A 14,660-nucleotide genomic window follows, 5' to 3' on the forward strand; every position below is an offset into this window, starting at 1 on the left:
CCCTGCACTTTACAATTAAAGGTGATTTTTTTCCTTGATTCAGAAAGGTGGCTATAGATAATTCTATATATTATTGCTGGAAGAACAAAGAAAAGATGCACAAGCAGATGACGCTTTGTACCTTTTGAGTTTTTAAAAGTGAAGTCTTTTTCTGATAATAAAGTGCACTGTCTGTTCATTACAGAAAAACCAAAAAATACAGTTAAAGAAAAAAGTTTAGTCGACCATTATCCCATCACTCAGAGACAATGACTATTAACCTTTTTTCAACCTTAAGGTTAATAAAAGTTACTATAACCTTTATTATGCTAAGCTTTATTAACCTTTTAAGCCTTTTTCCAATACACACTTTATTTTATAGTGAGATCATTCTAAATTATAAAATGAACTTTTTTTCAAATTCAATATATGCACTTCCCATACTGTTAGAAATCTTCATAAATAACATTTTAATAATGGCTTAATAATACCAAAAGAGATGCCATCATCAATCATTCTGTTATTATTACTTAAGCTATTTCCGTTCAGTTACTTTCATGTTACTTTCATGCCTCTCAATTAAAAAAAAAATCAGTCTGTAAATCAACTTCTGCAAATAGTTCTGATCTTTGAGGAAACAGAGACAGAGACAACTTTTCCATTCAAGAAGGGGAAAACTCCCATTATTATTCGGAATAGTGAATAAAAGGTCTTTCCCTTTCCTCCAATAACCTTTCCATATAGAAGTTAGTTGGAGCCATTCAAGTTTCCCCTACAGTAAGAAAGGGTCTTTCCTCCAAAAGAAGGGAGGTGTGGAAGTCTAGCAGTGGCTGGGAGTAAACAGACAGAGGCTCACATCTTGGTTCTTACATTTACTTGCCTTATACCCTCAGTAAATTACGTAAAGCCTCGGTTTCCTCACGTATAACAGGACAGTTACCTCACAGCGCTGCTGGGAGGGTTTAAAATGAGAACTGAGCCTGGCATGGAGTGAGCCCTCTTTTAACTGTAAAACTTGGATGGAGGATTTGAGAGGAAGAATGTCTCATCATTTTTCCTTCCCATAAATTAGAGAATATTCGAAGCTCTCACCTCTAGTCTCAGAAGAAAGAAGAACTTTAGGCCATATTTGTAAACTCACGCCCACCAAAATGGTTTGGTTTCTGATCACACTTTGAGGTTAGAAAACATTCAAGAACTCCCACTTCCCAGAGGAGTTCCTGCCAACAGAAACCTCTCTCCTGAAAGAGCCTACAGCTGCCACCTCCCTTCGCCTTGCCCCACCATGAAGCAATCCCTACATATCTCCCTTCCTTCTCTCTGCTGCTGCCTCTCTGCTCTGAGCCCTCCCCAAACACAACTTTCCAATCTGCCTGTCAGTCTCCTTTCTCAATGACACCAATCTGTTCTCCTAAATCCTCTCCAGAAGTTTACTGATTTCTTGTTACCCATGTCATCAAATCCAAAATTTTTTAAATGGGATGGCTTTCAAGGCCTCCACCACCACCATCTACCTCTTCCCCCACATTTCCCTCCACTCTACTTTCTGACGCTTGGCCTGGTGTCCACCTTATCATCTGTAGTCAGAGCAGGCTGACATTTACTGCAGATAAATTATGCCTTTACCTGAAGATCTTGACCTTTGGCAAAGGGCAACACAACACCAAAGTGGTATTTTGAATCTCTATCAGCTGCTCACATTTTAGAGTAAATGAGTTTTCAGATTCTTGGGTGGCAGGGGTGCAAATTTTGCTTGGGCAAAAGGATATGAGGATCCTGGATGCCATTAAGGGAAAAGGCTGGATTGACAGACTTCCCCTTCTCCGTACTGCCCAGGAATCACAGGTCCCTACTCCTGTTCCATCTCCCACAGGTGCCTTCTCTTCTGCGTCTCCTTTCTGCAATTCTTGCCCATTCTCCAGGGCCTAAGTCATGCCCACTACTTTTGAAGGCAGCCGCACATCTACACACTCTTCTGACCTTCCACGGTACCATGGTCTGTTCTTCCCTCCCCTCTCGTGTATTCAGCACACTGTCTCATGGTCCCCATATTGCTTCCTAACTTCTTCCATAAAGTCTTTGAGGGCAGGGACTGTGCCTGCTCCCCACTTGGTAAATATGTGACCGATATTCCAGACTTCTTATCTGACTGACAGTTCACCCTAATCAATGCCCCTCTGTGGGCTGTTTCAGCTTCAGCTCTGCTGTCTTTGGTTGGGCGGCACTTTTAACTTTGGGTAAGATGGGTGCTCTGCAGTGCTGCACAACCATCTGTCACCTACAAAGCCTTTCTACTGATATTAATAGATTTAGGAAGGGACACAACTAACAAACTGAAAAACAAACAAAAAACCTAAAACTAAAAACAAACACCCTACCCCCATCCCCATACTCAAAGAGAACAAGGAAAGGTAAAAACAAATCCAAATCTACAGGAGATGATTCCTGCTGTTCTCATTTTAGGGCCTGCAAGAAAGAAGGGAGGCAGGGAGACCACATTTGTGTATAGTTATTACCTAATTGTATTCACATGTAATGTTGATAAATGTTTGAGACCAAAAAAAAAAAAAAAAAAGCAGAATTTTAATAACAGGGGTGACTGAAATTCATGCTTCTTTTTTCCAAAGAATGTATGGGCGTTTGTACAAAACTTAAGTCCTCTTCTAGCAACCTAGGTCAGTGCTGGGCATCCAGGAGACTTTCAGTCCTTTGAAGTTTCCAGAGCGGCTTCTCGGCCTCCACCCCACCCCATACCCTCTTCTCCTCTAGCTCAGGGTTTCAAGATTGTTCCTAGGCTTTGGGCCAAATGTAGGCATTTCTGCGCAAGTCTGCAGTTCGGCAGAACCCGAAGTAAATCCCCAAGAATAAACAAGAGCAGCAGCAAGTCACAAGGAGCCGGCTGGGGGGAGGGGGTGGTAATGAGGGCGGAAAGGGGGATGGGGAGGGATGAATTTTGCTGCTCCAGCCGGGCCTGTCACTCCAGCTGACAGCAAGCACCTTCACCTTCAAGTTCTTCCCAAGGCAGCGCCCCCAGAGAGAAAGTGCTTAGCTCGAGGGAAATGAACCCCAGCGCTTAAAAAGAGCGAAAGGAAGGGTGCGGCGTTTCCCCCGCGCAGCACCCGCCCAGCCTCGCTGCCGCCCTCCCGGCCCAGGCGGCGCGCGTCTGGCTGCGGGCCCGGAGCGAGGGGCCCACGCTACCTGGCGTCCGGCTCCGGTTCCGACTCCGACTCCGCGGCCGTCTCGTCCTCCTCGCCCCCCGACTCCTCCTCAGTGTCCAGCCTCCGGGTCACCTCCTCGTCCGCGTCGGAGCCCAGGGCGCTGTCCGCGGCGTGGCTGCTCTCGCTGCTAGCCATCGCGCCTCTCCCGGGCCGGAGCTGGAGCCGGAACCGCCCGCGCAGCGCCTGGTGTTCTCCCTCTGACGGTGCCTCCGGCCCGGCCCGGCCCTGCCCTGTCCTGGCGGGGCGGCTCGGGTTCCCTCCTGGGGGCGGGCGAGCCCCGCGACTTTAAATAGAAAGCGTCAGAAAGTTTCACCACCGAGCTTCTGGGGCCGGGGCTCGGCGTCTCCTGTTCCCTGCGCGTCTAACTTCCCGCAGCCCTCCCCGCCCCAATTTAGGCGGGTCCCTGGCGGGCCCTTTGGGCAACTGGAGAGCACCACTCCGAGGGGCGCAGGCTCCCGCTGCATCCGGGAGTTGGGAGGAGGAAAGGCACACAGCCCCCCTGCTTCTCTTCCCTCTAGAGTGGGTTTGGTAGGCTTCAGGTTTGCAGCAGAACTGAGCTACTCGATGGGCCCTTATCCCAACCAAATAACTACTCCCTTTTACAGAGCAGAACACTTACTACTAGTTCAGGCACTCGTAATTTCCCCCTCACAACTCTGCTGTGGTAGGTTTAACTAAGATGCTGGTTTTATAAATGAGAAAACAGGCTCAGAAGAGCTTGGGTACCTAGCTTGCTCAAGGTCTCCTTTTGCTAGCAAGGTGACCCAATGGGAAACAAAGTCTGCCCATTTCAAAAGCCCAGTTTTGAACCATTGTTCAGTACTGGCTCCTTTTATATTTGCAAATCAATATTGTGTATTCTCTTCCTCAGTGACCCCTGGATTATTCAGCCAGGAAACTTTTATCTCCACAAATCTTAAAACTTTGAAGAGGAATAATTTCCCTACATTGGCCAAAGTCTGTTTTGTCTGAAATTCAACCCAAAGTCCCAGATCATGCCATGCCCATGTTTAAGAGCCCTCAATGGCTTCCCACTGTTCTAGGACTAAAGCACAAGGTCCTTGGGAAGATAAATGCTAACAACCCACATCTTAGCTGTCTGGTCTTGTCTTTGGAAGTCAGGAGTTCTAACATTTATCAAGTCACACCACTGTGCCTTTATGTACACAATTCCTTCCACCTGAAACGTTCTTCCCATCTTTATTTACCTGGGTACTCATCATTCAAGATCACACTTTTCTCTGAAATCCCCAGCTTAAGCTCAATAACACTGTTTTAGGTTCCCACATTATCCTATATTCAAATTATGTTTGTGTCTCTTTCCCCAGTAGACTGTAAGTTTATCTTTGTCCCATTATCCCCATCTCATACAAGCGCAGAAGCTTAGCAAAGTACTTAGCACATAGTAGGTGCTTAATGAACGGTCCCTGCACTGAAGAGAACAGGCCTGCTATGTACAACAGGTAGAGATATCTTCACAATACATAAAGATCTTTTTTTTCATAAGAATGATTTTATGGCTAAAAGAGCTAACACTGATTTTTAATTACAGCAAATTCTATTCACAGAGTTGTTAAATATGATAAATGTAAATTAGGTAGTATTCCCCAGTTACAGTTATCCCTAGCTCATATGTGTGCATTAGGTCTGTGGGCAAAGAACCGCAGGTAGTTGAGGTACAGTACAGAAGCATCAGCTAGGGGGCATGAGAGGGAAGACAGCAATAGTCCAGCCTTCCAGGGTTCACTAAACCAGGTGTAACATCAGCAGTATGCATTCTCTTACAGCAGGTTGGCTTTTGCATTAGTAATCCCAAGTGTCTGCTCATTAGGACAAAAAGGAATCAATTGCAGCTGTGGGATCTATTAAACACTAATCAAAACTACAGGTGGGCTTCCCTGGTGGCGCAGTGGTTGAGAGTCCGCCTGCCAATGCAGGGGACGTGCGTCCGTGCCCTGGACTGGGAGGATTCCACATGCCGTGGAGCGGCTGGCTGTGAGCCATGGCCGCTGAGCGTCTGGAGCCTGCAACGGGAGAGGCCACAACAGTGAGAGGCCCGCGTATCACACACACACAAAAAAACTACAGGTATATTCCCTCCATTTAACTCAAAATTTCTTAGGAACACTAACTATAATCAACAAGATTTGTGGAGATCTTAGCTCAAACCAATCCAAAATTTAGAACTGCAGTACAGATTGCACATTTTAAACTTTCTAACACTACTTTCCTGAGTAACAACATAAATAGAAATGGCCAGATCAATACAAATAGAAAAGAATGTATTATTCACAACACAATTAAATAATTCATATCGAAAATAATTTAAAAGCCTAAAAATTCTCTCAGGGCTTCCCTGGTGGCGCAGTGGTTGAGAGTCCGTCTGCCGATGCAGGGGACACGGGTTCGTGCCCTGGTCCGGGAAGATTCCACATGCCACGGGGCGGCTGGGCCCGTGAGACATGGCCGCTGAGCCTGCGCGTCCGGAGCCTGTGCTCCGCAACGGGAGACGCCACAACAGTGAGAGGCCCGCATACCGAAAAAAAAAAAAAAAAAATTCTCTCATATATTGACAGACCACTTATCTGACATATTTAGCAGTCACAAAGTGCATAATCTTAGGTTTCAGTCTATTGATTTACGACTGGGTGTAAATTTATTAACTTCTTATCTGTTATAGCGATATGGCTGAAAAGCAGCAGCAGTGAGATAGGGGGCCTGGTGGTCATTGAAAGCTGAGGAAACAGTGGCATGAAGGAGTCCATGGTAAATTCTGGGGCTTTATTAGGAAATGTCATAATACTGTAGAGGCAGAATGCCCCAGACACTTACCCATGTCTGACAGCTACACAGTATTACTATGGAGTACTATGGCTATTATTTATTGTTTATAATTATTACCTGGAGTCATTACTGGAATATTAATTATACTCAACACATTCTGATAAAGAAGAGTTGCATAGTGTAAATTACATTTTAGGGAAATTTCCAAAAAGAACTAGTACATAAAGCTTAATTGCTTCAAAAGCATTAATCATCAGTAAACTGAAAAATTCACCTGTGTGGAAAGCTTCATTCCTAATAATGCCAGAGAAATAGGGTGTTGATGTGGCTAGTTGGCTTAAAGATGAATGAACTTGATTCCAAGATTCTCTGCATAATCTAAATAATTACACACAATAACTGGATTCGGTTCAGCTCCAGATGATAACTACAGCCTCAATCTCATCTCAGAAGTAAAGACTTTCACAGAAGAAAGAAAAAAAAAAGCAAAAAACACATCGACAATTTCCATATATAAACTTTATTCCATTTGATCATACAAAAATTTAAACTTAAAGAAAAAATGAAAATATGCACCTTTTATAAGTCAAAAAGCAAAAGTCTTGTTAGCATTTGAATTGGTCTGCAAAAAAACCAAATACATTAGAGGTACAAACTGTGCTACAGCAGGTCTAAAAGAAGTTGTACACAGTCCTTTTGAAAGTCCTTTTGAAAAAGTTAAAACTGTTTTTAAGATTATTTATATTTAAATTTACAGGCACTGACCAATTTACAAATATTTACATAAACCAAAAACGACCTCAATAAACACTGTAGCATTTTTAGCAGCCACCACTATTTCTTCTTGTGGAAAAGATATCTTTACAAACATTAAGCTTTTATTTATAATAATGTTATGTCTTATCTAGAACATTTTATAGTGGCTTACTGCCTAAAAATTCCAGTTTAGATTACAATCCTATAATTATACACAGAAAAAACTCTGATACTATCAATAGGATATAATCTCAACTTTGATCTTTCAGTTTCTGTTGCTTCATGTCACAGGAAAAATAAAAGCAGGAAAACGGGAAGTAAAACAAAAGTGCAAATTGCACTAAGCTACCATAAAGCACAGAGGACTTAACCTTTTCAAAATGTCTACACTGAACTGATTGTTCAAAACAATTCCCTAACTGCTGTACAATACACAGTTAGTGCTCATATTATTACAGTGCAAAATGTAGTTGTTTCAACACAAAATTTAAAGCAATCACAAGTACACCAAAAGCATGTGAGGTACTAATGAAATGCTAATATCGACACAAAGCCTCAGTTTATCCTGATGAGTCAAGTGAGGACTTAAGGCAATTGTCCAGTATTTCATGCCTCTGCAGTGATTTCACTGAAATAAAAGATTTCATTTTGCTTCAAGTAACTGAATAACTGACTCGAATCTTCACTTCACTAGAACAGACTCAGGCAACAAACCATCTACCGAAGGTGATACTTTTAAGTATGTATACATCAGACCCTTTCCAAAACAGTCCACACATCTCTTCAGTATTAGCATGTGGTACAATTAATTACAGTTATAGCAAAAAACTTTTATTTGATAATTCTCAAAAAAATATTTTATTTGATCTCCTGAAAATTCATGCCATATTACTAATTATCAATGTAAACATTTTCAAAAATACATCTTTAAATCAAAGGGTTTTATTAGGAAATGTCATAATAAAATATGCATATATAAGTATGTCCTCTTAAGAATAAAACATGAAAACAAGAAGAACAATTAAAAAGAAACCATGATGAAGGTAAACAAAATGCATTATGATGTTACTACTGTTCTTTATTAAGAAATAGAGGCCAGTTATCTTTTCAGGACAGCAGTTCTTAACGGTAGTATACTGTTCAAATCTCGTTTGTTTTTCAATCTGTGCCATGACTGGAAGAGAAAGAAAAATCATTCTTAAAACCTAAAATATATGTGGAACAAAAGGCTGAAAGGAGAGTTACTAGAATGTTAACAGTGATTTCTCAAGGCAGTAAAATTTGGGGTGACTTTTTTGTGTCTGTGTTTTTATCTCCCAAGTTTTTAACACAGTAAAAGTATTGTTTCTGTCATCAGAAAGATGTTATTTAAAAACTTTACACCTGTGTAGTTCCAATTCATTAATAAAGAAATGAGCACATAGGTTGTACAAAAAGATGCAACTGACAATATTAACATTTATTCACCGATTTAGATAATGTCATTTAAAACAGCAAAGTAATTAATACAAAACCTTTGGGTTTGAGAGGGTAAGGAAAGATTACTTCAATTATTTGACTGACTATTTTGTATCTAGAAAGCTCTTCCAATTAAAAACTGTATTTATGAAGAAAGAGAGAGTAAATCTATAATAAAGCACCTTATACAATACATCTAGACAAGAAGAGTGAAAAGAATTTTTAAGAGAAAAAAGAAACTGAAATTCTTGTTCATAAGCTAAAAATCTGGCCCACTACCAAAAAATCTGGCTGCAGATCTTTGCAGTTTGCTCTTACTTCAGTTGTTCAACTGACTAAAAGTACTGGTTTTATAGCTAAACAATCATAAATGAAAGCTCACCCATCAGTAAGAACAGAAATGTACAAATGCTATTTTTGAGTTCTCAATTTAATCTGATAGAGAAAAACATTCCCTCTTGGATACTTGTTTTGCCCTACAGAATTCCATTTCATTCTAAATTTTCTATTCTGGTTGACAAACTGAGAGGGCCTAATTTGAAGGACAGCCTGTAAACATGATACACTTGCATTTTTAATAATCATCAAAATAAAGTCCACTTTATGATGTCTCGGTAATGAAAAAATATGCCTCTAAAATGATCTTCACAAGTTCCTTGATCTTTATATTCTATGAAGTATTCTCTCCTATATGTCTCATAATATTACTATACATATTTCTATCAATGTGTTTCTACTCTGTATTGTTGAATAACTTGAAGCTAGGAATCAAACCTAGCAAAATCACTGATGAAAAAATTCATACTGTGGACTAGAGAGCTGAGGAATAAACTACAGTTTACATATATATGACTTTATATATATAAAATGTGTGTGCACACAAACACATACATTTTGTTTAACTTCTCAGAATATAAACAAAGATAAAATGGAGCTCTAGTTCCTTGTTACAGGGGGTATATAGAAGAAAAATATGGAACAGACATGGCTTTCTTCTAAGGCTATATTTCTTCCCCAATATTTTAAGGAGGGAAAGGAGTCCTTTAGGTTTTATTCATTCATTTTGAGAGCTTAATAAGCTCACTGTGAAAATGCTTATTTCCACAAAGGGAAAGCCATGTGAGTAAAAGCGGAGTCAGATCTCTCTGAAGGAGTATTTCTAAATTCAAGTAATAAATTCCCTATTGCGCCACATTAATTGCTTCACAACACAGGAACCAGAGCTGTTCTTTCCTATTACCTATATGTTTTTTTTAATTTTCAAAGCACACTAGTGCACTAATGCTTCTAGAGTTAATCTGATGCATTGTTTACCTTTAAAAATTGATCCTTGATCATGTCAAACTTCTGCTTTTCATGCACAGCTCTGGCTGTATTTGTTCCATCAAAAGGTTCTACAATGTTAAATGCACATATAAACAAGAAATTATTAAAATGAGAACTTCAGTTTTTTATTTGGTTGAATTATATGAAATTGCCAATATTTGACAGTTTCTGACCTACACAGTAGCAATTGCATGTGGTTTAGCCTAACATCAGATTTATGTGTATAATAAATAGTTTTATAATAGCTATGAGCTGTCTAACAAGGTAGATAAAATTCAAGTGAGAAGATGTCTAAAGTAAACATCTTTAAGTAAACAGCATAGGTATATTAAGTATAAATCATAAAAATAGGTAAGATTTCTGAAGAATCATAGAGTCAAGAACCTACTGTGAGGTACTTCCCTGGTGGTGCAGTGGTTAAGACTCCGCCTGCCAATGCAGGGGACACAGGTTCGAGCCCTGGTCTGGGAAGATCCCATATGCCACGGAGCAGCTAGGCCTGTGCGCCACAACTACTGAGCCTGTGCTCTAGAGCCCACAAGCCACAACTACTGAAGCCCATGCACGTAGAGCCTGTGCTCTGCAGCAAGAGAAGCCACCGCAATGAGAAGCCCATGCACTGCAACGAAGAGTAGCCCCCGCTCGTCACAACTAGAGGAAGCCTGCACACAGCAATGAAGACCCAAGGCAGCCAAAAATAAATAAATAAATAAATAAATAAATAATAAAAACCCACTGATTTGTCTAGTAGGAGAAAGGTCAATGCCTTTGAAAGTAGAGGTTTAATACCAGGGAGGATGGAAGACAGTGCAGAGAATTATGGTGTGACTAAATGGCTTAAAAAAAATGCAATGAGAACGGTAACTTGTATTAGAAATTTGGCAGTGAAAGACAGAAAAACAGGATAGAGAAAAAAGTGGACAAGACAGGAAGAGAACAAAATAAGAGATTTTATGTGTGTGTCTCCAATATTACTTTCCATGTCCCTACCCTCACCCCACTCACCCTTCACCCACAAAATAAGAGAGAAGAGTTCATATATAGAGACAAAGAAACTGATTCTATATAAGAGAATGAGGAAACTGAAGATAACAGTGAGAAAAGAAGGATAACTAAAGGCATCAGGAGTGAGATGGGAGGTGAAATAATGCCAGCAGTATGTTAAAATTACTAGAGTTGAAGAATTTTGGCATAAAAAAGAGGAAAAAAAGTACTCAGAAAAGCCAGTAGGATCAAGTCAAGAGTACTTTTCAAGGATGAGAAGACCTATGTATGCTGTAAAGCTGAAAGAGAGAGACTAGTGAGAAAGAGAATGAAGTTGCTAGAATGAGGGGAAAGACCTCAAAAAAGGTGTGAAAGAATAGGAAATTTGATGGAGATGTTAATTTTAGATTTGTCATATAACCAGGTACGTAATTTTAAAAACTCCTTTTGCTTATTTTTTTATTGCTCAGAAAGGCTATTTCAAAAAACTTTATTGTCACAGTACTTTTCAAAATAAAATAACGCCATATGCTAAACTATCAGATCACAGTACGTAGCACTTTACAACTGTATTTAATATTCAAAAGAACCAAGTAACTAAAATAACATACACACACTGTGCAATTTAGCAAACGAAAGACCAAAGCAGGAGATTCAATTTCACATTTATAAACTCTTAATGTGTTGCATTATAATTCAAGATTAAAATACTCTAAATTTGATGTTTTCCTGCAAATGCCAAATCTCAACCCTTTATGTTACCTCAAGATTTACAAAAGTCATCAACTTGGCATCTGTGAGAACAATATTGCCTCTTGAAGTCAGTTTCCACTGACTTAAAGAAATATTCAACTACATGTAAATTAATTTTAGAGAACAGACTATCTGCAGACCATTTAATTTTTAAAGGAAAATCAATTTAATATTCATAAAAATCTAGCTTGTATTAATTATCAATATTTAAGTATAAAAGAACTCATTTTATTTCAAAGAATCATTTTCTTCTACCTGTATGTAAGTCATGAAACTAAATTTCAACCAACTACAAGCATGAGAGGTGCGTGAAGACTGCTCAAATCCTACTGACTGGAAAGATTCGACACCTAAATTCATGTTTATTATTTTACAACTAAAGAATTTTAAATTATTTTTTAATTAAAATCTTACAATTAAAAGACTTATAAACCACTTCAGAACATAAATGTATTACTTTTAGATGAAATATAAGCTGAAAGTATTCAAGTAATTCTCTCAGTACCATGATGATAGTTGGATAGGAAATAGAGAGTGTTGTGGGAAAGCTACCTTCTACACAGATGTATTTATTTCTCCACTCAATACCATCAGGCCTGGGAATGGCTTTGGCTTCACGAACTGAAATCATTTGACTGTTCCAGCTATCAAAAGAAAAACATTAATCATGTTAACTATTTTCTTAACTTCCCTTTTATTATTTTTATTATATCAGTAGTTAAGCCTACTCTGATCTTCTCATAGAACTGGAATTTGCTTCAACCCTCTGCACCTCGATCCCCATTTCCCCTTCTCTACTTCGTTTGTCTCCACAGCACTTACATTCTAACAATTTGCTTATTTATTATGTTATTGTGTGTCTCCCCTAAATAGAATGAAAGCTCCAAGATGCTGAGCTATTTGTGTATTTTACTCTTCACCTAGTTGCTTAGTATAAACTAGGTATTCAATACATATTTTTTGAATAAATGAAGTAATATGAAAAATAAAATGTAAGTAAGCAAAAAAACTATGTTCCTTGTTAACACCCCAGTAAGAATTTTTTATTTGGTAAGAGAGAGGTAATCTTCTTGTGTTGTTTTCTGGCATCATTAAATAATTTCTGTTCAGGTGCACCTCTACCGATATGATTTATAGTAGAAAAATTTTTAGTTTTCCAGTAGAAGCAAGAAGATGCTGTTTTAAGAAAAGAAAAATACTCTATGAAAACATACCGTTATTGCTGTATATCAGATGTAGATGTTAACAGTGAAGTTTTATTCAAGTAAAACAATTTTATCAGCATGCTTGAAGGTAAACTGTCCCGTCTTTAGTATATCCTAACCTTACACTGTTCTTTTAAATTTATAATAATTTTGTACAAGTTCAAATTATAATAATTTTATACAAGTACAATTTTCCTTTTTTCAAAAACATTTTAAAAACACATAACCACTCAGCTTGTATTCAATAGAAAAATGAGTTTGGGGTATAGCTGATATCTTTTTTTCAGCTGTATTTAGCTTTCTCCATCATTTCAGTAGGAGAAAGACCATGGTTTGGGACATTCCAAATGCAACACTTGTCCTACTCTGTCTCTATTTATTAGAGAATCCATAAGGATATAATCGTGGGTCCAGTATGGCATTTGTTTCTGGAAAATTGACTAATTTCTATGTTAAACATGCAAGAAAATATTGCATCTTGTAAAGTTTGATAACTGAAAAGAATCCTCAAAGTATGATTTTCTATTTTTTCTTACCAAGAATACAGTTTAGAAATAGTTTGCAAAGACAGCTTTAAGTTCTTTAAAAATATATATCAGAATTTATGTTTTTTAAAAATAAGTGGGTTGTCAAAAAGAAATACTTAGGATTGGTTACAGTAAGATGTTTTAGATCCTTCATGTGCAGCAGCTCTGTTAGTTTGGACTCCAAACAGAAAAGAAGTACACTGCTCTACTGGTCCAAGTGTGTTACCAAAATTTTCTTAAAAATAACAATGTAAAGGGGAGAGTTATATAACCACATTGCTGACCCACACAAAATTACAGTAGAATTACATTTTGTGCTACTTCACTTTATACCGCATAAGACAAATTTCACTAATGAAATGAACTTTTTCCTGAGACTACTTGTTTCTAATTTCAACTTATAGGACAGTGGAATCTGCAGTAGAATTAAAATAGGAAATATTATGTTAAAAGGAGGTGGACTGATTTTTTTCTCTCAGACAAGTTTAAAATATTGAAATACTGTATCCTGCTGTTAAACTAAAACTTTTACTTTCTTAAATCAAAGGAACTCTCTTCACCACTATATTTCTATTAAATCCAATCCTGAATTTATATTACATGCCAGTATTTGATTCTAAACTGGATCACAGAAACATATGTGACACAACCATATTCACTTTTTCATCACTAATCAGATAGTGTTTAATCTTCAACCTATAAACAACCCAAACAATTCAGTTATTTAAATGACTGTATCATTTGAAGTACTTCATAGAGGAATTAAAAAAGAATATTTGAACCACTACTATTTGGACTGATTCAATCTACTGCATTTTTGAAGAACTTTCAAATATTTGAAATTATTAAATATTTCAAATCATAAACATGATACATAACTTATATACTACTTTTAATCTTAGAGGTGAATTTAAATGTAGAATTCAAATGGTAACTTAGAAATATTTTCCCTATACATTTCCTTCTTTAAAACAGGCTCTAAACTAAGCCTTTTATCATACCATATTTCTCTACCATAATTTGCTTGCCATGTGAAAATCTGTCATTGTCACTCAATAATTAAAGTATAAAATAAGATACAATCTATAAAAGAGGGATGTTTCAGAAAAGACTAGAACAACAGATATGGGGCTTAATCTAAAACAGATCTGATAATGTATGATAATCTTTTGAATATAAAACAGATTTCTGACTATATTGGTAAGATGCTTGCTTTTTTTCTTCAGTAATGATAATGAGCTGGTACTCATTTATTAATTCTCTTCTAGCCATTCTTTTTGTGACAAACAAAGTATTTTGAGACAATTGATTAAATTGGAAATGCAGACTTCAACAACATTACAAAGAAAAATTTAAGTCTAATATAGACAAAATTATGTGTCCGATACCACATGACTGCATATATGCTAAGACTAGTCAAAGTAAGTGAAAAAATTGTATATTTTTATTCTATTACTAAGGGTTGGGAAGCAAATAATCAAACAAACAAACACTTTGTTAGGGATTTCAAATCTTGTAAACAGAGAAAAAGCTTGACTCTAATCCTGGAGTTTTGTTTTGTTTTGACTGGCTCCTCTTCTGCCTGACCCTTTAAATGCTGGTGTCTATCAGGACTTTGTCTTTTTCAATCTTTTTCAAATGCTAGAGCACCCATCCGGGCTTCAGTACTC

General features: G+C 37.8%; 2 protein-coding genes across 7 annotated transcripts in view; both read right to left on the reverse strand.

The window, feature by feature from the left end:
• CMYA5 (cardiomyopathy associated 5) overlaps positions 1-3,756 on the reverse strand; it is a 107,563-nt gene extending 103,807 nt beyond the window's left edge. The window contains exon 1 of one of the 2 annotated variants that reach the window (XR_003431631.1): positions 3,178-3,756. Coding sequence is in view for 1 of the 2 variants with exons in the window: in XM_027100741.1 (XP_026956542.1) it covers positions 3,178-3,332 (155 nt within the window). In the remaining variant the exon portion in view is untranslated. The remainder of the gene's footprint in view (positions 1-3,177) is intronic. The other variant, XM_027100741.1, reaches the window with a different exon arrangement.
• Positions 3,757-6,480: 2,724 nt separating this feature from the next.
• TENT2 (terminal nucleotidyltransferase 2) overlaps positions 6,481-14,660 on the reverse strand; it is a 58,321-nt gene continuing 50,141 nt past the window's right edge. For all 5 annotated transcript variants that reach the window (XM_027100742.1, XM_027100743.1, XM_027100746.1 and 2 more), the window contains 3 exons: positions 11,811-11,902; positions 9,510-9,589; positions 6,481-7,911 (listed from right to left, as the gene is read on the reverse strand). In XM_027100742.1, coding sequence (XP_026956543.1) covers positions 7,837-7,911; positions 9,510-9,589; positions 11,811-11,902 — 247 coding nt within the window. In that variant the 3' untranslated portion in view covers positions 6,481-7,836. The remainder of the gene's footprint in view (positions 7,912-9,509; positions 9,590-11,810; positions 11,903-14,660) is intronic.

This window comes from Aethalodelphis obliquidens, unplaced genomic scaffold (genome assembly GCF_003676395.1).
Source record: "Aethalodelphis obliquidens isolate GAN/ISIS:26980383/991018 unplaced genomic scaffold, ASM367639v1 scaffold4, whole genome shotgun sequence".
Taxonomy (NCBI): Eukaryota; Metazoa; Chordata; class Mammalia; order Artiodactyla; family Delphinidae; genus Aethalodelphis; species Aethalodelphis obliquidens.